At 36.8% G+C, this 24,418-nt stretch overlaps 1 protein-coding gene across 13 annotated transcripts in view; it reads left to right on the top strand.

The window, feature by feature from the left end:
• Nucleotides 1-24,418, top strand: part of COBLL1 (cordon-bleu WH2 repeat protein like 1) — a 156,235-nt gene that overhangs the window by 109,795 nt on the left and 22,022 nt on the right. For 11 of the 13 annotated variants that reach the window (XM_053918735.2, XM_053918734.2, XM_053918733.2 and 8 more), the window contains 3 exons: nucleotides 653-691; nucleotides 6,466-6,563; nucleotides 6,675-6,911. In XM_053918735.2, coding sequence (XP_053774710.1) covers nucleotides 653-691; nucleotides 6,466-6,563; nucleotides 6,675-6,911 — 374 coding nt within the window. The remainder of the gene's footprint in view (nucleotides 1-652; nucleotides 692-6,465; nucleotides 6,564-6,674; nucleotides 6,912-24,418) is intronic. The other 2 variants (XM_053918744.2, XM_053918736.2) reach the window with 1 other exon arrangement.

The raw sequence follows: 24,418 nt of genomic DNA, 5'->3' as shown, positions 1-24,418 counted from the left end.
ACAAAATATAATTTTATTTCAGTTACTGAAATTGAAATCAGAACTTGTCTTTTTTAGCTGCATTACATTTTACAAATTTCCATCTACCTATGAATACATCTTTGGTGGAATTTAACTTAATTCTTTGTGGCTTTGAGATTTAAACAGAAAATAAAAATTTACATGTAAATGTATTGTTGTTCTAATCAAGTGTGAATTACTGTGGACTCACTATGATTTTATCTCAGTCTTAACTAGCATTCAAGTTTGGAAGTTTCTTGCTAGATTTTTTTCTAAGGCCAGCACCAAAGCCAACAGGCTTATACAATGAATCAGTTTAATTTCAAAAGTTTTCTAAATAGAAATACTTTTCAGTATTAATCTATATAAAAATTTAGTATATTTAAATTGGGAGATATTAGATAATGTTGGTTTGCATGATGTGTAATAGAGAAATGCAAGCTCATTTTTTATTATGAATATTTTATTAGGAGAAATAAAAAGTTTAGTAAAAAAGACAATTACATCTTCTATGCATAGAAATCTGCAAACTTTATCCTGAGATTGAGGCTTTATGTAAATCCATAGTCGACTATTTCAACTCAGTGATGTTATATACTTGAACAAACATCATCTTTAAGTCAATTTACCCTCTTTTACCCCTCCTCTGTAGCCACTTCTGTTACTGCCTTCAGTAAATCATCTGTACAAGGTAAGACATATGAATCAGCAGAAACAAATTATAACATAAAATCTCTATTTCTGTTGGGTAAATTGAAAACAAGCTTCTAATTTTACCTTCTTAATATTACTAATGTATACAAGATTATAACTTAGACAGTCTTTGTGTTTTATTTCTTGAAAAATCATTTATGAGGCCCTCCTTGATTCTGAATTTTAATATAATAATTACATTTCAATCGTTGTTTTTAAATTAATATTAACCTAAGATGTGAAAAATATATTCTAGACTCTTAGACAAGAAAAAATGATTTTGCTAGGACCTTTATTGGGTACAAATACTAATAGTTTGATGGTATCATGAAAAGATCTTAGATTATTTTCATTGAACTATTTATTTATAATAATCAGTATATATATATCATAGGAAAATTTTGCAACCATTACATTGTTTGTGAATATTTTGTAATAACTTGGAAAATGGCTTATACTCAAATGAGCTTTTAAAGCATTTAAATGTGTTTAATATGGTTGTAAAATACTTTTACATAAAATTTCTAAAAGTAAATACATAAAAAATTTTTATAGTGGTTACCTTTGGGTGGCAGGGCATTGGGTTTCTTTCTATCCTTCTTTTCTTTATATTATAAAAGTTCATAATGAGAATGTATTACTTTCATAGTGAAAACTTTATTAAAAATAGCCAATAATAATAAAGTCTGAACGTCTTCCCTCGTTAAAAAGGGATAGGGTCAGAGAGTTGATTACTTTAATAATTATCACCCCACTAAAAAAACACACCGTAAACTGTACATATTGTTTGTTATTGGAATCTTCTTTCTTTCCCACTTTCAATTTTTCCAGAGACAATGAGCCTCCCAATTCCAAGAATTAAGCCCACATAGATAGATAATAGCATGATTATTTCTTATTAGTGCCTGTCCTGTATGAGCCTAATCGCAGGAGCTGAAATTTCTTAGGTAAAGTGTGTAGTGATTAATCAGAGGGCAGGCGTTTTAATTGACAGGACACGAGATGTTGAGCTCATTGGGCAAGTAGGTAGGGCAAAGAGCTTTGTCTCTCTGGATCTAAACTTCTACTTCCATCCTAATAAAGAGATTAGGAAAATATTATCTTTGTTGTTCTTTCTAGCTACAATATTCTGTTACTTGTACTTGACTTTTGCTCCTAACTTTGCCATTCTCCACATACATAACCCAAAGTGAATTCTCTGTTCTTGTTGACGTCATTTTGAAGGTGTTGAATGCATCGATTTCTAATACCTCTTCCAGACAAAAATGCATGTGGTTTATTCAGAGTATTAAATATTGTGAACATAACCACAAGACAATAGAATAGGAAAATTAAGAAAGCTCTTATTACAGTGTCAGAATCTACAAGGTCAGTCTAGTTGCTGTCTCCTAATTTTATCTGGTGTTATCAGGGGGCTTAGAACTTTGCATGCCATTACTTACATAGCCTCTCTACTGGAAAAAAGAAATTGTAGTATTTGAGTTGCTTTCTAAGTAAGCTGAATGAAGCCCTTGTTCATGTTAGTGTTTAACTCTAATATTCAGTGACCCCTGACATAAAGCAAGTGAAGACTTAGGGGTTAACTGGTGTAGAGGATGAATGGGCATCGGGAAATTACTTTACCAAAAATAACTATATAAAATAATCTGGTTATATTTATTGCACTGCACTAGCATGTAAATTTTCTGTCTCCTATTACAACTAAATTTAATTATTTGTTTATACAGAATTTAATTCTGTGTCTATACAATTAGTGGAGGATTCTCTCTTAAAATGAAATAGTAGCATTTGTTTTAAAAAGTAAGAGGTACTATAAATCATCTTTAAATGGATACCAGTTTCAGTTGCACCAGTTAATCTCCATGCATCTTGGTGGAAGTTATTCTAAGTCTCCAGTCACCTAGATCCTCAGATATCTAATGGGACATCATGACCCACTTCCATTTCTTTACATGCTCAAACCTAGAAAAGGGGCTCAGAATGGTAACTTATGATATCTCCCTAACAGAATTGTTCCAAGAAATAAATTAAGCATGTAAAAATTTGTTAACTTTAGCATGCTATTCACATGTTGGTGATTATTAGTTGTTCATTGTACCAAGTGCATACTGCTTACTTAAGATTGGAAGCATCAGATTTAAAGTTTTATTTTGTGAAATATAGTTCTCCTTTAATATGTTATTAAGGCATATTGCATTAATTTAGTTATTGGCATTAACTAGCTTTACTTTCCTGGGATAGCCCTACTTTGTCATAATTTACTTTTTTAAATATTCTTTTTAAGTAAAAATACTGTACATTTACCCTTAAGTAATAAGCATGCATTTAAGATATAAATTTATTTTAGACTATTCATTTACCTCTAACTGCTGCTTTAGCTATATCCCACCAGTTTTTATTTGTAGTACTTCGTTTCCTATGTCACAGGAATTATACTGTGATTTACCATAAAACCTGTATGTTTCTTAGTAGAAATGTTTTTAAAAATGTACAGATCTCCACTCCTTATTTCTCTATTTAAAAAAAAAATAATTTATTTATTGAGTAAACCAGGTCATTTGTCTTACAGAGTTTCCCATATTTAGAATGTTGCTCATTGCATCCTGTGATGCCACTTAGCATGTTTCTCTACCATATTTCCAATCAATTGATTGTTAAGTCTAGAATCCTGATCAGATTTGGTGAGATATTTCACAGGTGGTATTGTGTACTTCCATTAGCAGACATAGAATGACAAGTAATCTTTTTTGGTGTTAGTCATAGATAATTATTGCCTATATTTTAGCCACTTAGGAGTTGAAAAATAGTCAGAATCTATTGCAAACATTCCTTAATTAGTTGACATTTTACTAAGAAATCAAATTTCCCCATGTCTGCTCTTTGTCTGTCTCGGTGGAATTCATTCAGAAAAGGCAGGAAAGTGTGTTTCTTACCCTTCATTAGTTTTTGAAATAATGATCCCCTAGCATTACACAAGGATGAGCAGTAAGGGTCAGTTACTTTTTTAGTATTGCTATGAGTGCATGGAACTAAACGTGTAATGTGTTTCACTTTATTGAGTTATTCTTAAGATACCCAAATTGTCTGGACTTTTGCCAGTAGAAACTATATGAGATTGTTTTTTTTTTAAACCAGCCCAGTAGATTTTGCTTGCTTTCTCTCTGGTATGAGTAGGTATTCCAGGCTCAACTTACACATTCTTTGATAGTGATAAAAAAATCAGCCATCCTTTTTTTTTTTTTTTTAGTCTTTTGTTCCAAAAAATACTTTTCTTCTGATTTTTTTCAACCACCTAAAAATATCAAAACCATTCTTACCTCATGGGTTACACCAAAAAAGTGGTAGGCTGGACTTGGTCCATGGGCCGTAATCAGCTGAATCCTGGTCTAATGTAAGTAAATTTCTCATTATATAAATGGTAAAATGTACCCATTTATAGTGTACAGCTCAATGGTTTTTACTATGTTCACAGAGTTGTGCAAACATCACCATGATCTTATTCAACACCCTAAAAAGAAGCCCTGTACAGTCACTACCCGTTCCTTCCCACCCTGTACCTCAGGCCTAGGCAGCCACTAATCTGCTTGCTGTCCCTATAACTTTGCCTGTTCTGCACATTTTTTATAAGAAGAATCATACAAGATATGGTCCTTTGTGTCTGGCTTCTTTCATTTAGCATAATGTTTCAAGATTCATCCTTGTTACATAAATCAGTATTTCATACCTTGTTGACAAATAATATTCCATTGTATGGATATACATTTTACTCCTCAGCTGATGAAGATATGATTGTTTTCATTTTTGGCTATTATGAATAACGCTGCTATAAAAATTCATCTGCAAGTTTTTGTGTGGACATGGTTTTTGTTTCTCTCGGGTATATACATAGAAGTGGAACTGCTAGGTCATATGGGAACTCTTATGTTTAACTTTCCGAGGAACTGTTTTCCCAAGAGGCTGTACAAATTTACACTCCCATCAGCCGTGTATGAGGGTTCCAATTTCTCCACATCCTTGCCAATACCTGTTATTGCCTGTCTTTGATGATAGGCATCCTAGAGGTTACGAAGGGGTATCTTATCGTAGTTTTGATGTTGAGCATCTTTTCTTGTGCTTATGGCCCATTTGTATACCTTCTTTGGAGAAATGTCTATTCAAACCTTTGCTCATTTTTAAATTCAGTTGCCTTTTTGTTGTTTACTTATAGGAATTTTTTATGTATCCTGGATACAGGTCCCTTAACAGATACGTGATTTGCAAATATATTGTTCCATTCTGTGTATTGCCTTTTCACTTTGATGGTGTCCTTTGAAGCACAAAACTTTTTAATTTTGATGAAGTCCGATTTATCTTTTTTTTTCTTTTGGTTTCTTGTGATTTTGGTGTTGTACTGGAGAAACCATTGCTTAACTCAAGGTTCAATGATCTTTTTAAAACTTCAGTGTGATCAGTTTACTTCTTTCTTCAAACATCTCCAAAAGCTACTTACTACATTTAGAATTATTTTCTTTAAGCAGTTTATTTATTTATTTCTCTTTCTTTTAATTGTTCAAGTACAGTTGTCTCCATTTCCCCCCACCACTCCCCACAACCCCCACCATCCGCACCTCCCACTCTCAATCCTACCCCACCTTGGCTTTGTCCGTGTGTCTTTTATACATGTTCCTCAATGACCCTTCCCCCTTTTGCCCTTATTATCTCCTCCCATCTCCCCTCTGGTGACTGTCAGTTTATTCTTAATTTCAATGTCTCTGGTTGTATTTTTCTTGCTTGTTTGTTTTGTTGATTAGGTTCCACTTATAGGTGAGATCATATGGTATTTGTCTGTCACCGCCTGGATAAGAATCAGCCGTTCTTAAGCAATCATAGTTCCTTTCAGTGGGAAATGGCTAGAAAGACCGTCTGGGCCAGGGTGACTCAGCAGTGTTGGGTTTGTCACTGTTGGGAAGCCTCTTCAGTTGACATTAGGAAATACTTTTGGAAGATGAAGTATTACATATGCAACCTTGAGGTTCGACATTTGCCATTCTGCTTAGAGTGCGATTTCTCAATTTCTGTTGATATTTGGGGTCAGGTAATTCTCTGTTGTTGAGGGGCTGTCTTGGGCATTGTAGTATGTTTAGCAGCATTGCTGGCCTGTACCCAGCAGATACCAGTAACACATTCTCCCTACCCCACCCCCAGGTATGACAACAAAATTGTCCCCAACATTGTCAGATGTCCTCTGGGGTGCGGGTCAGGGCAGATCATCCCCAGTGGAGACCCACTGGATTAAAGAAATATTATTTATGGATTATATAACAAAGTATAAGTAACTATAATGAATCATGTTTTGGGGAAAAATATTTTTTGATAGTTTACCTCTGACATAAAAACATATTCAAAATAAACAAAGGGACAAACTGAATGTAGCAATTTGATATCTCATCTCATTTCATTTCAAGATTTTTACTTTGAATATTATTGCTAATTATGGAACACAGACTTCAAGTCACAAAGAATTGAGTTTGTCATAGCTCTATGATTTCTTCATTATTGGCCCCAAGTAAGTATCTCAGTTTCTCTAAGCTTCAATTTCCTATATTGTGAAATAGGAGCAATACTATTAAATTTACCTGTTGCTTTGAGAATTAAATAAGATATAAGGTATGTAACAGAGTACATGGTTCATAGTAGATCATAGTTAGTAGGTTTTCTAACTAGATAAAGTTTTCAAAGGAAAGAAATTGAGAGAAACTTAGAGCTGAATGGGTGCTTTTTTTTCTCTTTTAGAGTCCTGCCAGATATCACAAAATTTAGACATTATGAAGGAGAAAGAAAATAAAGGGTTTTTTGGCTTTTTTCAACGCAGTAAGAAAAAACGAGATCAAGTAAGTATTTCCTTATTTATCATTTTATAAGAGCCTTCTAATCTGTTTGTAACCGCATGTGCTGCTTATCTTGAATTTACATGCAGATTTTGCCCCTTCATTCTTTATTAGACTGCCAGTGCCCCAGCAACCCCTCTCGTGAGTACTAACCGCCCGACTTTTACAAGGTCCAATACCATTTCCAAAACCTACATTTCAAACACCCTGCCGTCGGATGCGCCTAAGAAGAGGCGGGCTCCATTGCCGCCAATGCCAGCATCTCAGAGTGTCCCCCAGGACCTCGCTCACATCCAGGAGAGGCCAGCTTCTTGTGTAGTGAAATCCGTGAGTGTGGATGAAACAGATAAGGTGCGTAATTTTGTTCTGTTTTGTTTTAGGATAGGGTGCGGGACCTTACCTAACTTGTCTCTTTCCACATAGACTATTAATAAGGTTAGTAACAGTCGCTAATACGTAGTAAGGTGAATAAATAGTTACTTATAAGATTAATACTGGGCGGAGATTTGCTATGTCTGCACAGTTCTATGATGCAGTAAAGCATAAATACATCAATTTTAAGTAGCTTTCACATTCAAGCAAATAAATCCTTCATAAACCTTAAAGTGCTGCTCTGTTAAGGCCCAACCAGAGGATCTTGTCTGTATATATTAGGGATGGAAATACTTAGTTTTGAGCGACAGGTTTTTGGGTTTTTTTTTTTAACAGCAACACAGTCCTTGTATCACTTTAATGAGTTTCTAACTAGATATACTTGTATATTTTTTACCTTACTCAGTGAGGCTCAGGGGGAGATTGTTCAAAACATTGTTCTAGGCGTACCTTTTCCCCAAACTTTCTTATTATTGCTCCTCTTTAATGCCAAATTTCCTGGATTATGCTGTTTCATGGAATCCATTCCAAAAGTACTTTTCATGCCCATAAAATCTCCACTTTCCTTGCTTTATTCATGTAAACTATAAATGAAATTTTAAGTAAATGTGATTGAACACAAGGCCATATACTTTGCTGCTTTTAATCAGATAAATGATTTAAGTAACTTTAAGAGCGTATTTTATTTTGAGGTATTTGAAATACTGAGATATTTTCTTAAGTAGGTGAAGGGTTTGATTTCCCCCTCGGGAGCTTACTGATCTCAATGCTCAGGTAATTTTACTTTTCCCAACAAACTAATGACTACGTCAGTGCTTCCTTAACTTAAAAACAATGAGAACTGTAGATTTTAATTGTAACTTATCATATGTATCTTTAGAACATAAATAGCTACTGTGATAGAAACAAACAAAAGATGCTTAACCTCAGTAGTTACTTGGAAAATCATCTAGTAACCTCTATTTTGTTTATTTCTATTAAGATTCTCTTGTCTAAGAGAAGAGAATCTTAGACAAGATTCTCTTAGAATCTTAGACAAGGTTGTGGTATAAAATCGCATCTTACAGATCAGAAGGATGATAATTTTTTCAAATGATATAACCACTTACAAGTTTCCCAGGGTGACTGCTTGATAGTTGGGTGACATGTTCATAGAAGAGATGATTCAGTCTTAAAATATGTGTGGGAGTGCGTTCATCAGTCAAGGAAAACCCCATTCAAAGACGTAAGATGTGGCATGGCTGGGGGTGAGCAGGAAACAGACTGAAACTGAGTGAGGTAACAGAGGCTGACTCAGGGTCACCAAAGACTTCGTTTTGTGGCTTCACAGTAAGTCATTTAAAAGGTAGCACTTTCAGGATGGTTTCCATTTTTAATTACCAGAAAACTACATGGTAGGAGTATAAATTATAATATTCTTGAATAACTACCAAAGCCTGTCTTTGTCTTCATAGAGAAATAAATCTTAGCCACTCTTGACTAACCCTTATTCCAGCTGTGCTCATCCAGTCTCTTTCAGTAAACTTTCTTTGTGGTCGTGTCCCAGAGAGGTCCACGCTGTCTTTCTAACAGTCTCTTCCTAAAGTTCTAGGCCACGCTACCCGTGACCTCACCAAAAGCTGTTTCTTTGATTCACACCCTCTGCTCTGTGACCAGCTGATGCCCCCACGTTAAGCAATCTTTATTTTGTTGTTGGTGTATTGCCTTTGGCAAACTAGACATCTTTATACAATTTTCTAATTAATTTTTCTTTTGATGTGGCCATCTGGATAGTTCTTTGATGTATTGGTTAGTAGGACCCAGGATTATTTGTTTTTCCATAGAGAAGCTGAAGAACCATTTTTTACGTATTCGTTGTAAAAGTTCTTAACAACGATTAAGCTGCTGTTCTGTTTGTGAGTGTGTCCGCGTGCACGTGTCTGTTCATGTGAACGGACGACTTCCTAGGCATCTCAGCACTTATTTCTTTAACTTCTTGGCTGTAATAGATGTAATAGATGAGCCCTTGGTCTTGATTTTTTTTTTTTTTTTTCTTCTTTGGCTCTGATTCTCTTCTGATAACTCAGCGTGCTTGCTCACTCTCTCTTTTCTCTTTTCTCTCTCTCTCTCCCTCCTTCTCTCCTCTCTCCCTCCCTTCCTCCTTCCTTAACACTACTACCTTTCCCCATTTTCTAAATTGTAAGTACCTGAATCCATGATGTTAGCCTATATTTACTCTTTTGGAGAAAACATCTGCTCTTTGTTGAGTTATTAACTGTAATAGTTTGAATGGTGTCCCTCCCCCAAACTAACTCCCAGGACCCTGCAAATGTGACCTTATTTAGAAATAGTTTTTGCAGATGTAATAAAAAAGCTAGAGATGAGGTCATCCTGGGTTTAGGTTGGGTCTGAATCTAATGACTAGTGTCCTAATAAGAAGAAGGGACGCAGGCACAGAGACAGCAAGGGGACGGTGATGTGACAATGGAGGCAGAGATTGGAGTTTCGCTGCCACAAACCAGGGAATGCCAGGAGCCTCCAGAAGCAGGGAGAGGCATGGAAGGACCCTCCCGTAATTCTTTCAGAGGGTCATGGCCCTGCCAACGCCTTGATTTCAGACTTGTGGCTTCCAGGTCTATGAAAGAATACACTTTTGTTGTTTTAAGCAACCCAGTCATGGTAATTTGTTATGGCAGCCCTAAGATACTAATACATCAATTTTGTAATTCCAATCCCAATAGATTTCCAGTTGTAGTTTAAACTCATGGTTGCTTATGGACTCATCACTATCTCAAAATCAGCATATTTGGAATCAAACTCACTTTTTTTTCTCCGGTATTGAAAAGCTCAAGATCATCTTTGATGTTTATTTCCTTTTCTTTTCACATCCAGTTAGTGAGAAATCTTTCAGTCTCCCTTCATAATGTCTCCTTGCCCCTTACTTTCATTCTCTCTCCTTAAGTCATATTGTCTCCCCATTTCTTGCCTTCCTAATAAAAAGAATGTGGCAAGCTGCTACGTTTATATTCTACAATTAGCACTTCCCAGTTCAGAGACTTTGGATAGCTGGCTGTTTACCTGTCCCTTTCTGGGCATTCATGGTCCTCTACAATCTGATTATAATTTTGAGGGGAGGGACCTTCCTTCCTTCCTTCCTTCCTTCCTTCCAGTCAGCTTTATTGAGGTATACTTGACAAATAAAACTGTAAGATATTTAAAATGTACATCATGGTGATTTGAAATGTGTGTACAGTTTAAAGGAATTTCCACAAACTAGTTAGTTAACACATCACCTCACATCTCTCTCTTTCTCTCACTCTCTCCCCCCCATTGAAGTCCTACTCTCTTGGCAAATTTCTCTTGTGCCGCAGTGTGATCAGCTATGGTTACCATGTTTGACATTGCATCCTCAGACCTCATTCATCTTACAGCTGAGAGTTTGTCCCATTTTAGCACCCTTTCTCTATTTCCTTCACCCCTCTGGCAAGCTTCACCCTTCTCTGTTTCTATGAGTTTGACTTTTTTCGATTCCACATATAAGTGGTACCGTGCAGTATTTGTCTCTCTCTTGTTTGGCTTATTTCGTTTTGTATTGTCCTCAACTTCTACCCATGTTGTCACAAATGGCGGGGTTTTCTTCTTTCTCAGGGCTAAATAATATTCCATCGTGTACGTGTTTATACACACACACAGGTGTATATACGTGTGTGTGTGATCACATCTTCTTTGTACATTCATCCATACATGGACACTTAGGTTGCTTCCCACGTGTTAGCGATTGTCAGTAATGCCGCATTAACCATGGGAGTGCAGGTATCTCTTCAATCCCCTTTTTCATTTTCTCTGGGTACATGCCCAGAAGTGAGATTGCTGGGTCATATCGAAGTTCTGTTTTTAATTATTCGAGAAACGTCCGCACTGTTTTGTACAGGGGCTGCACTGACTTACATTCCCCCTATACTCACAAGGGTTCCCTTTTCCCCACATCCTTACCAGCACTTATCTCTTCTTTAAAAGCAAAATAGTTCAATTTTTTTCAATGGCAGTTGACATACAGCATTGTATGAGTTTCAAGCGTACACCATAGGGATTGGACGTTTATATAACTTACGAAATGTCACCCAATGAGTCGAGTGCGCGCCTGGCACTGTACGTCATTACTGCTGCAGTACTGACTGTGCTCCCTGTGCTGTACCTTAGTCCCCGTGACTTCACAGGTAGGCGGTGGCATCTCACTGTGGTTTTCAGTTGCATCTCCCTGATGATTAATGTGTTGAACACCTTTTCATGTGCCTGTTGGCCATTTTTGTGTATCTTCTTTGGAAAAATTTCAGCTCCATTCCTTTGCCCATTTTTAATCCCATTGTTTGTTTTGCTATAGAATTATATGAGCTTTTCATATATTTTGGGTACTAACCCTTTATCGAATATGTGGTTTGCAAATATATTCTCCCTTTCTGTAGTTGGCCTCTTCATTTTGTTGATGGCTTCTGTTGCTGTGCAGAAGCACAAGTTTATTTTTAAACTCCAATTTCTCATCATTTTCAGTGTGCTGTTAACTCTAACTAGAGGATTTGACTTGTCAGTCATGCAAAAATCCTGCTTCCTATCCTTTCTGAATAGAGTGACCCCAAGCTCCATCTCTTTATTCCTACTCGCCCATTCAAATTATACCTGTTCTTTTACCTGCTTCACGGGGAACTTCCTAAAAATTCCATCACAGAGGGGTATTATTTTCTCTGAATTTGTCTCTCTTCTGCCTTCTCTTGGTATTAATATATGAATGTATAGAGGTATTATATTTATGTGATACATATTTCTAAAGATAAAAAGAAAATACAGTGAAAATTCTTCTTTCCTACCTTGCCCCTAACCAGATTCTTCCACATAGAAGCAACTAACAGTGTCTCATGTGTCTTTCCAGACATAATTTATGCACATTCAACCCAGTAGTCATGCTACGTATTTTTTAGGTGGTTTGCGGTCCTATGTATGCTACATGCACTGTTATAACTCACCTTTTGGTATTGAACGGAGTGTTTTAGATACCTAGCAGTACAAACAAGGCTATCCTTTTCAAAGGCTGCATAACATTTCATTGATGTGTTATATATACTAACATGATGTGGGGTAAGTACCCCATTCTCTAAACATAAATATTAGGCATCCGTCATTGTTTAAAGTCTCTTAGCTTTGTTAATTTTCTTTCTTTCCTCTCCCCGACTAGAGGGCAGGAATTGTGCCTCTCCAAAATTTTGTGACATGGAGAATTCATAAGGGAACTTTCACCACAGCTTTCACACAGCTGGGTGTTATATATGTGTCTGCACTCACAGTATCACTAAATGTTAGTGCTTCACATGTGTACATGGTCAATTTTCAGAAGCACTTGCATAACTTAAAAATTGCTTATATTTTCTTCATAGTAATTGGCCCTGGTAATTCTTGGCAACGTTTTTCATAAGCTTTAACAGAAAAGCCAGAATTTTGGTAAGGTTATATTGAAAGGGTAAAGACCAATAACTAAAATGTACGAGGGAGGACCCAAAAACCCAGGATTTATTTATAAAAGTTTGTGTATTTATTCTTCCATATTTAAACTATAGTCACCTTCAAAATACTCTCCATTTGATGCAATACACCTATTGAGATGTTTTTTCCACTGCTCAGAACTGTTTGTGATCTTGTCAATATTAGTGCCTTTTAGTGCTTCTACCATTTTTTGTTTTACCTCCTCCACATCGGCAAAACATTTCCCTTTGAGGACTTTTTTTCATCTAGGGAAACAAAAAAAAAGTCTCTCAGGGTGAGATCAGGTGAATAAAAAGGGTGGGGCATGGGGGTCATGCCACTTTTTGTCAAAAACTGCTGTGTGGCGTGGGCAGGTGCGCTCGTAAATCACCCATTGTGAAATGGGCTAATGCATTGAGTCTTCAAAAACAATTCACTGAAGCTGAACGCAGCCTCTCACAGCAACACCAGCTGGTACAGTGATACAGAGGATCACTGTATAGAACACTCACCTAGTGGGGGAAGCCTGTACTACAAGAGGCCTGCACTCCAGAAGATAACTCTATTATTTGTGTGTCCCCCCTTGTATATTATATAATGTATATAAATAAAATCAGCCCTTGAATTGAAGGTTTTTTTATGTAGCCAAATGCAAATGTTCAGGAAATTTAGCAAAACTGTAAGTTTATGGGTGAATTTTGCTTATTTTACTACTTGCTTGTTTTAAATTTAAAATCAAAGATAATCATTATCGCTATAGACATTTATATCTACGGGGCCTGGCACAAATAACACCTCTTTTTTATTACATAAAAATCTTTTATTATAGAATCATGAGCGTGTAATTTTGTAACATAACAATATCACACTCAAGCACACCGTGTGACATTTCAGGTGAAATGTTCAAACTGCTGTCCGTGCGAGACATTCACATATCTTACCAACCACACTCAGGCGGCGCTACTTCTGCCGGACCCTGTTTTTTAACAATTTAGCTTTTAATTTTAAATTTTAAAAGGACTGTTTTTAATGATTGGATATCTTAGCAGGCTAGGAAAAAGTAATTGGAAAAAAATGACCAAATCATTTCCAAGTCCATGGAGAATATTGGCCCCATTCTTACGCTGTGATTTTTATTGTTCAGGAGGTAAACCACAAGGGTGCGCTGTTTAACAGAACTACAGCATTTTGCTTTTTCTAGTATTTTTTTCCCTAAAGCATCCTTTAATATAAAAAGGAAGAAAATATTGAAATAGTTACAGTACATTAGAAACAGAAAATGCTTATCTCTTGTGAGTGAAGTACCAAAAAATAGAGCTGGAGAGATAAATAACTAATGTATGACAAAGTGACTTACAATGAACACAGTTTTTTCATTTTGAGATTTATTTCATTTTAGTGTTCTTTTGAGCAGTCATTGTGTTATGTTTGCCTTAGACGGGCTCATGGGTAAGCCAGTCTGCCTTTAGTTTAGAAAAAGTTCTGTCAACATCTGTCTTTATACTGTTTAGATGTCTGAATTTAATAATTAGCTTCATTCTTCTAAGGCATTTCTCAATACTGGCAAATTAAGGTATTTGGATGTGATTTTTTGCTCAAACTGAAAATAAATAAACTGAAATTATTCATATGAAAGGCTGTTGATTTTCTGAGCTAAATGTGGCAACTGATTATGTAGTTTCCAAAGAAGGTTCAATGAAGATCCAAGTTAGTAAAATAATTTATCCTAACCCTTGTTTTTGAAGCATTACTGCGTCACAAATTATTTTATTGAATATAGAATATATTTTCACTTAAAGAATATACTTTAAAGACTACATGGTTCCCTCTCATTGCTGCAGTGTCCTTTCCACGCCCCCAAATTTCTCTGTGTTCTCTTAGCCTCGGGTCATTTTCCCGAGGAAAAGGTGAATGTACTGACCTCTGTAGACGTGCTCATTCGGAGAAGAGCGCTATCCAGTCAGAGATTTCCTGGTTTTCTTGGTACTTTTGGGTCATTATGTGAATATAATTCTGCCTGAAGATTTGAAATGCCGTTTGTGCAACAACATACGTGCTAGTTGGCTCATGCTGTTTTCTACATGAATCTACATGTATCGTATGCACTATTGTATGTATATTATCATTACGTATAGTTATTTATGATAAGGTTGTATACATATAGTTATTTATATAAGATTGGCGTTTATTTCACACATAACTGACAGAAGTGAGACACACGACGTGGACTAGAATTGAAAATGACTTTGAATTCTGGGATTGAAACTAAGTTCAGAAATCCAGTTTCTGTACTGTATCTGCTAACCAAGTGTCTGTGAAAAGCACATTTAATGAAATCAGTGTCCAAAGCATGTCCTGGTTATTATTGACAAATTAGCCTTTTAACACTGTTTTCTATTTGAAGAATAGGAAGAAAATTAGACAGAAGTTGTGCGACTCTTGACTCATGGAAATCACAGACCCTTTGAGCAAAGTCTTCATTTTGCACATTTAATATGGCTTCGCTGCTTGGAGTCGTGTGTATGTGTAACAGAGAGCAGCTTCTCCCAGGCTACGAGCGTGGGGCCTCGTTTTCTTAGGGTATTTGCTTTTGGCTGGAAACACAGGAAGGAGTTATCTGGATTCGGCTTTTTCTTTGGTCTCCCTTTGCATTCTACGGCAGACAAACACATGTTGAGAAATTGAACCACTTTGCCACCCAGTATTATGCAAGTGAAATTTAATACTTGCAGTGTTACTTTTTTGACAACTGATTTCATTGTTCTTAAAAATATTTGACATTATTCATCTTTTCCCAATTTTTTTTTCAGTTCTAGAACATTATTTTTATTTATTTTTTATTGTTGTTCAAGTACAGTTGTCTCCATTTTCCCCCCACCCCAGCCATCCCCTGCCCCACCGTCTATCCTGCCCCCTTTGGCTTTGTCCATGTGTCCTTTATACATGTCCCTTGACGACCCTATTTTATTCTTTAATATTTACTATGGTTCATAAGCAGATGATAGATGATCAAATGTTTATGAAATGTGCTAGTTTATATTTGATCTTCGTTTCATTTAATGAGCTTTAATCCTAGTTTTACACAGTCATTAAGGTGGTTGTAATAGAGCATGCATTTGTAATCTTTAAGAAATATACCTGTTTTTAGTTTTTTCTCCACCTAACATTTGATTTCCCCTCCACTTTCCACTTATATTTATTGTATAGAAAGTGTACCACATACATAATTCTACAATTGCCTAGGAACAGTGGTTGCCATGACATTTTCAGTTTGATATACGGGATGCAGCTGTCTGTACTTCCAAAAATATGACTTGTTTCATTCACTAGAGAAATCCACCAACACTGTACAGTATATAATCTGCTTTCTCTTCTAAGACTTTCCCAGATATAAGATAGACTTTGTCATTGTAGTTTTCATCAGATTTTCAAAGGTTCTTAATCACAGCAGTGAAAGTAATGATTAGTGCTTATGGGGCACTTACTAATGTTTCAGAGAAGGTTCTAAGCACATTACTCATTTAAGGCTCACAAAAATCCTCTGGGCCATTACGTTTTGGGTTTCTGCCAGCTTTCCCTTTGACCTAAATATAAGAGACTATATTCATTATAAAGTTGTTAAATTTTAAAGAGCAGTACTATTAAAAGAACAATAGGTTAACTTTGAAATTAGTGGGGATTTCTCATCCTTACACTATTGTAGTATGCATCATTTGTGCCCCTCTGCTTTGCATACTGACGTAATAAAACAGCATTGAAAATAATCAGCGTTAGGAGTCTTTCTTTACAAGTTCTCATAGTACGAAGTTTATTTAGTCTTTCTACCCCTGTGACATTTGGGATCTCATGGGGGACACGTGCCTTTCACTGGTAAGCAGCATATATTCACGGAGGCCAAAGCAGGGAGAAAACAGACCTGATTTTGGAGCCACAGTGATAAAAACTACAGGGTTATTAGCATAATGCCTGCTATGCAGCCTTGACTTCCTCTCTGGGATGAGGTGGTCCTAGTTTGTTCCTGTGATGCTACTTTACTTTAGTAGAGACCGTAAATTCAGTTAACCTGTAGATGTTCAGCGTCTTCCTCCCCTGGCCCTAGGCACCTCTGTGTTTTATCACTGTGACCACAGAAAACCATGGTTACTCACCCCCTCCTCTGTCCTTGTAACTTGATCTTGTTTCTGCTTTCTCCTGATTCTTCTTGTCTTTATGGAGTTAGGCTCTCATCTTTGGGCATTTAAAAAATGGTTTAAAGGATTACCATGAATCAGACTAGGTTATATGCTATTTCAAAGTATTGTAGGGTTGATGAAATGAGAGCACAGATTGCTTTAGGGAAAGAAATGTAAAAATCTTGCAAGGGTATAACAAAGGCTAGACAGACTTTTTTTTGTTTGTTCTTGGTTTTGGTTTGTTTTGTTTTGTGATGTGAATGGAGAAAGCTGGAAAGGAAGTCTGTTGAGGCAGAAGAAGCCCTAGCCTGGCTTGAGAGATAATCTTAGATTCTCCTAATAGGTCTGTTAAATTCTTTTTTTAAATCATCACCCAAGGATATGTTTATTGATTTTAGAGAGGAGGGGGTGGGGGCAGAGAGAGAGAGTGAGAAACATTAACATGAGAAAGAAACATTGATTTGTTGCTTCCCATATGCACCCCAACCAGGGATCCAACCCGCAGCCTAGATCTGTGCCCTGACCAGAGATTGAACACTTAACCTTTTGGTTTACAGGACAATGCTCCAACCAACTGAGCCACCCAGCCAGGGCAGTCCATTAAATTCTTGTCTGCCATAGTCAACGTTTCCCTTTGTCCTCTTCTTCTACCTGGAACTACTTTATAGCTTGGGTTTCTCCTGTAGAGTAAGGTTTTGTAACTACATTTTCAAAAGTCTCTTTCAACTCCAGTATTAAAAAATTATTTTATTCTTCTGTTGTCTTTTAAAATTGACCTTTAAGAAATGAAAGTACTTTGTCACACAGACTTTTGGTTTGGTCAGTGTTGATCAGGTAGTCCTGGTATTACTCTTCTGAAGAGTCATCTTCAAACCCTAAAGTACAATAGCAAGATGAAACGTTGGCAGCCTCCTAGCCCAAGTGCTTCGGGCATCACTCTTAAAAAGAGGTAGAAGATACAAAGTTTGAGAAAGATACGCTCAGGTGAGTGAGTTTGATAAACAGAGGATGCAGATGTTACCATTGGCTGGTGATGAGTTTAAAACTAGATGATTTTGAGAGAATCCTAGGGGCAAGCTCGGTCACTCAGGATCCCCTGAAGCAATTTAATTTTAGTTAGTAACCCCAAAAGGCACAAATTACCACGGGTGGTGGTGTTGAGACACCTGCAGGTGAATCCAGCTCTCATCTCGTTGCTGCCTTTCATAGACTTTCTTTTGGCAGGTTGATAGGAGCAACCTTAAAAAGGGCGGAACAGGTGAATGCTTACATTGCATGTATTTAGAGTGCTGGGCCCTGTCCCCCTTCTGTAATTATAGTCACATGGTACCCGAAAGGTCACCCCTGTTTGCCATTCACTTTCATATGATAGGACTTTTTAAATCTAAGTTGACCTGTGCGGGCTGAGACTTACAGTACCGTCCATTAAAACTCTTAAAGTAGAGGATGAGAAAAGAGAATACATAAATTCTAGTTTTGGGTGGAGCTGGAAGGGAGTACTTACTACTCAAAGGGGAAAAGGGTATAGAACAAGGAGATTCAGAGTAGCAAGATAAATTGCTCTGGCCCCACCAGAAGATAGCATTTTATTTTAAAAAATAATCATAAACAAAGGAAATTGGCAAGCATGCTTTTGCCCAATACAAGACAAAATATGCATACGTGCGTGTGTATGTGTAAACAGGTATAAAAGATACAGAAAAGGATGGACACGGAAATACCTATGAGGTAACCTATATTTGTTATTTACAGTGATTTTTTTTCTCTTTTTCCTCATCAACAGGTGCATTGTTTGTGTCTCATATAATATTGTGCTAATTTTGCAATCAAATCAATAATAAAAATTATTTTATTGTGACAAAAAAACTTGCTTTCACAGCTGTACCTGTTTTGTAAATTTAAAAAAATACTTCATACTTCTATACTACATATATTGTAATAATTCTGTTTTGAAGTGTAAGAAAATTGGTTTGTTGCCTACGCTGTAAAATTGTTAGAAAGTATTCTCCCATCAAGAGAGTACAGCTTAGCCTTCAGCTCTGTAGCAGTTCAGTCACTGGGATAGAAGTCATAGTGGATTAGGGTATAGCCTATGTTAATTTTAAGGTATTTAATACTATTTCATAGCATGTATTGAAAATGCCCAGGTTGGAGAAGGATAATATGAATCTGTCCCTTCAGAAGAAAAAGATATATGTGAACTTTAAGACAATTTTAAGGGATTGTTTTGGTTATTTCCTTTAACCCCACACATTCCCACATGTGGAGATCATATTATAAACAGAAATAAAACCCCAAAAGCTTCTAATAGAAACATTTGACAATGTTATTGGAGTTGGGACACCGTATTATTATTTTATTCAATTTTTTCCTGATTTTTCTCCTTGTATTCTTTAACTCATGTCCAGAATATATTGATTTAACTGACTCGCATCTTATAATTCAACTGGGATTAATAAGTGATATAATAACTAGCACAGAGCTAGTACTCAGTAAATCTATTGGATGATAATCAATTCTATTTTCTTCGGCTGAATTTACTTCTATTTTGAAACCCTGAATTCTAATCGGGGTGTGCATTCTCAGGGATTAACTAGCTAGCATGGTTTTCAACTTGACCTTGCCACTTTCACTAGTATATTCCTTTTCTCTGTGCAGTATTTTCCTTTTCACAGACCATAAAATTCACTGTTATACATTCCTGTTAGTGATGCAGTTTTCGCTAGTGGCAGGCAGATTTAGTGATTTTAACCAAAGTAAATAATTGAATATCTCTAATTATTAACCCAAATGTTTTCCACCTAGTTAGCAGACACCTGTCTGTTTTCTTGGTTTATAAACCCTTTGGCATAAAAATAATTCAATCTCAACTCCTTTTTAAAATTTCAGTCGTAATCTGACCAAAGAAAATGTCTCTTGGTGGGAAAAGCTACAGACAGCTCTAAGCAGTTCTTTCATTTTAGTTGTACACATTAAATTCTAGAAATATTTCAAATTACATACTAATACACACCCATGTGCCCATCATTAAAATTTAACCAAATGGTATTAAATATTTAGGTTTTATTAAATTTCTTTTAAAATATTGCCTTGGCTGGTGTGGCTCAGTGGATTGAGTGCCAGCCTGTGAACTAAAGGGTCACTGGTTTGATTCCCAGCCAGGGCACATGCCTGGGTTGCAGGCCAGGTCCCAGTAGGGGGCATGCAAGAGACAACCACACAGTGATGTTTCTCTCACTTTCTTTCTCTTCACCTCTCCCTAAAATAAATATAAAATCTTTTTTTAAAAAGGTAAGGTATGATGAAGCTGCCTGAGGTGACTTAAAGGTGGAGTTTTACAGGTGAATTACACAAAATGCTTATGTAGTGAACTAATCACAAGTTCCTGAATGTTAGGTGCTGTGAGGTCTTTAGGTTTATTATAACTGAGACTAACTCTAATAGGACTTCACCTTCACTGTCACTAAAGAGAAAAGTACAATTTTAGAATAAATACCTCCTTTGTCCATACTCTTTGCTCTATAATCCGCTTACTTTATTTATAGACCACTTCCACATACTTTAAAATAGACAAATCATGTGCAATAATATTAGCTAGTGTTTGTGGGTACGGTATGTACTGTACACTGGGCACTGCGCTATGTGTTTACAAATTGTTTCACTGAAACCTCCCAGCCCTTTTTGAGGTGCGTACTCTTACTTTTTTTCTGAAGGTTGCAGAGACAATGCGTGCCGTGCTCCCTGGTTCGAGCCCTGACATTGTCTCCAAAGCTCATCCAGTAATCATTACACTGGGCTGCCTTCTAACTTGCAAACCTGGAAGCCTCTCTCCCGTTAGACAAACTCACACTCAAAATTACTGGGCATCTCAATCCTGACGAATACAAGTGTAGAACTGTTGGGAGACTACTAGGAGCATATATCCTGGAGCACGCACACACACACACACATACACACACACACACACACAAGTAGGGTTTAGAATGCTGCTGTTTAGGCATCAGTGGCCTTTTTTGCCTTTTCTCTCTCTCTCTTTTAACATTTTATAGAGGAAGTCAGGATGTGTCTATTGAAGTAACTGGTAGTTTATAGCAAGTCTGCTTTCTAGCAGTTATTCTTGGGTTAGGGACCTCTCCCACATTGTGTGTATGTATTCCACTCATCGTATCCCTCAGTACAAACAAGTTTTCTTGACTACAATATATTTAGAAACTTTTAGATCCTCTAACTTAGATTCCCTTTCTTTTTTCTGTAGGCTTTTACCCAAGAAAGGGATGTTTGCACTCGATAGAGAACATTTCTTTGTCAAGGTCCAGGGATTCCTCCATTTTTGTCTTAATTGTAACTTAATATTTTGTTTTAAGTTACCACAAAGTAACTCCAAGTTTGATTTTTATTACCTTAACTTTCCTTGGCTGCTGCTCAGCTGATTGAAATTATTTTCTAATACTCTCTTCAAACAAACAAACAAAAAATGCTTGCCTCTCTGTCTTCAGGCATAGTAAGAAACATAGACTAAGCTCTTCCCTTGAACGCTAACACTAATATCACTTCCACCTGAGAACAAAACTGATATTCCTACATTAATTAACCTGTTGCTGATTATCTAAAGTCACCATCCTTATTCCTTGAAAACTGCCTTTAGCCCATCTTACATCAATTGTTAAATTTACATTTTTGTCATAAGCTTAATAAGTTTTTGTAAAAAATATTTTATTGTTCTGTTTCAGTTGGCCCCATTTTCCCCCTTTGCTCTCCCCTCCCCTGCCCATCCCCTGCTCTTACAGCCAGTCCCACCCTGTTGTCCATGTCGGTGGGTCATTCATGCATGTTCCTTGACTAGTCCCTTCCCCTTCTTTCCACCTTATACCCCTCCCCCCTCCTCTCTTCTCACTGTTAGTCTGTTCTTTGTTTCCATGCTTCTGGTTCTATTTGCTCGTTTGTTTTGTTCATTAGGTATTTGTCACTGCTAGCTTCCTAAGTTTTAACCATTAATTAGCATGGAATCTAGTTACAACGGGTCACATAGTCTCCCTGGCATCCCTCAGAAGATCGTGTTCCCTTCCCCTCATGTCTTTGTTCTTAGTCTTCTTGATTCATTTGCAGCTCTAGAAATACACGTCCTTTTACTTTCATGATACACACACAACACAGCAACGGGTATAAATGGTACAGAATAAAGTTATAAAACGTGTGCTCCACCAAAATGTTCAGGGCTTTACCCTTCTATAAGTGCATCATCTTGTCCACTGTCTTCATAGGTGCTATTGCAGTTTTTTAGAGTTTGTGAACCAGGAATCTGGTTTTTTTTTAATTTTAAATTCCTTACCCATAGATATATAAATATCCTGTACAAAAAGTTAGCTTGTCTTAAAACCTCTAGGGTGATAAATGAAATGTATGAGTCTATTTTTATTCTGTCTTTGAGTTGTGGATAGGTTCATATACATTTGTGAATCTTTGTATGTAAATGTCTTTCTTATTTCTAGGCTGTCTGCTTTATTATGTTATAACCAAACTTTAAGACCTCTAATTCCCAAAGAAATACTATAGTCTGAGAAATTCATGTTGAGACTGTTTTTATCAGGTAATAAAAAGACTAATAAATGACAGTGATTGGGAATCTGACCTAAAGGGGGCAACAGGTTTTCATCATAGACCTTAAAAGCAATCAGTCAAAACATGGAAAAGAAGTTTCCAAGGTAGAACTAGGAGGAAAATCAAATTTTGCCATTATCCATGCATTCATCATGTACTGACTGATCACCTACTGTGTTCTTACCGATAAACTTTGGTCATAGGAACGAAGCATGATAGTAAGTAAATTCATCATGAAAGAAAGTCACATCTACTGCTTTTGATGTTTAGCCAGTATTTTAAAAAGTGAAGTGCCACATTGTTTTAGGAGTATTTTTGGTCTTTTCTCTAATGATTGCTAAATTTGTTTCTTTTATAAATAGCAAGTGGAAGTTTCAGAACACAGGGACATATCAATAAGAAGGCTTTCATTTAAACTTTTTATTCTACTCAAAATGATATTTAAATACTTTCCATCCATCACTACATTTCTTTCTCAGCAAATGGATTGCCAAGGGTCCTTCTCCTAATTAATTTAAAACTCCAGCCCTGTCTGGTGTGGCTCAGTGAATTGAGTGGCAGCCTGCAAACCAAAGGATCACTGGTTCAATTCCCAGTCAGGACCATGCCTGGGTTGCGGGCCAGGTCCTCTGTAGGGAGTGCTCCAGAGTCAACCACATATTGATGTTTCTCTCTCTCTCTTTCTCCCTCCCTACCACTCTAAAAATAAATTAAATTAAAAATAAATAAATGAGACTCCAAGCAGCAATTGAGGGTCCACCTGATGCCAGTGCGGGTTGAAGTGATCTTCAGATTTAATCAGAATTAGCTTTAGTGACTCTGAATCAAAATTTGGGTTTGGGTGGCTGGCTTAAACTCCTCTTGCTTTATTATGGAAAGGTCAGAAGAGTTCTGGAGGAGGGACCAGAGTAATAAGTGGAGAGGAGGTTGGTGGTAACGGCTATTTATGAACTGGTGTGAAAGGAGTTTAATGGTTAGACTTCAAGTAAGGTCAGTCCACAGCCTCCTCGTTCCACCTCCTTTGTTAAGAGAGCTAACCTTATTAAAAGTCGTGTTCCATCAGTTGCCTGCCACTGGAACGAACTCTGCTTCTTTTCCTTTGAGATGACCTAACACAGTTGGCAATGATGACAACTAACTCACATTTTTCTCTTTGGGGTCAAGTTTCCCTTTTTTCTGGCAGAAACTTACAAAATTACAAAATAGAAAAATTTGCTACATTTTTCTTGGTGTGTAGCAAGGCATAAAGACTGAAAGAATCCTATGAACTAATTTGCTTCCCTTAGGTATACTTGCATTGCCTCATAAATATTGGAGTGACCCAAGCTTTAGATACTCCCCTAGTCCAAGTTTATCAAGTCCTTTTATTTACAAATGAAAAAGGCAGTATTTTGTTCATTATGGCATTCATTCAACAAGTATTTATTGGCAAACTTCTATGAGCTAGAATAGTTTTAGAGATAATGGCAGTGAGCAAAATAGGAGGAAAAAAAATACCTGCCCTTATAGTCAATCCTGATGGAAGTAAACAAAAAACAAGGTAAATAAGCCAAGTATATGGTATATTAGAGAACTATTAAATGCTGATCATAAAGATCAGGCTGGGAAGAGGAGGAAGCATTGAGGGTCAAGGAGGAACTCATTGAACAGGTGGGATTTGAGCAATGGTCTGAAGAAAACGAGGGAGTAAGAAGATACTAAGTTATTAGAAGAGCGTTCCAGGCACAGAGAAGACCCAATGCAACCACCCTGAGGCAGGAACTCTCCTGGCACATCTGAGGAGCTACGTGAAAGCTAATGTGGCTGGAGTAGAGTGTGTCACTCCATGCTAAGAGAAGGTGGTCAGAGAGAGTGAGGGGGGATAGGCTGTCAATTACCTTAGAAGTCATTACAGGGACTTTGACTGTTCTCTGCCAATTGGCAAACTATTAGCAGGTTTTGAACAAAGTGACCTGATCTGACTTATGTTTTAACAGGATTCTTTTGCTGCTATGTTCAGAAAGAATTCTAAGGAAGCAGTATGGAAGCAGAGTCCAATTTACAAGTTCTTGATGATAATTTGGACTGTGTGGTAGTCATCGGTAAAGATGAGCCAATAGGATGATCTTAATGTGAGGTTTGAGAGAGGGAAGATGAGGGTGGCTCCAGAGTCATTGTCCTGAACAAATGGAAGAACACTCTTTGTGGAAACAGAGGAAACTATGAGGACGGGATTAGTTTGGACAG

The sequence above is a fragment of the Desmodus rotundus genome, chromosome 2, assembly GCF_022682495.2.
Source record: "Desmodus rotundus isolate HL8 chromosome 2, HLdesRot8A.1, whole genome shotgun sequence".
NCBI lineage: Eukaryota > Metazoa > Chordata > Mammalia > Chiroptera > Phyllostomidae > Desmodus > Desmodus rotundus.
Note: the sequence above shows the minus strand (reverse complement) of the source record. Positions and strands in the feature narration are given on the sequence as shown.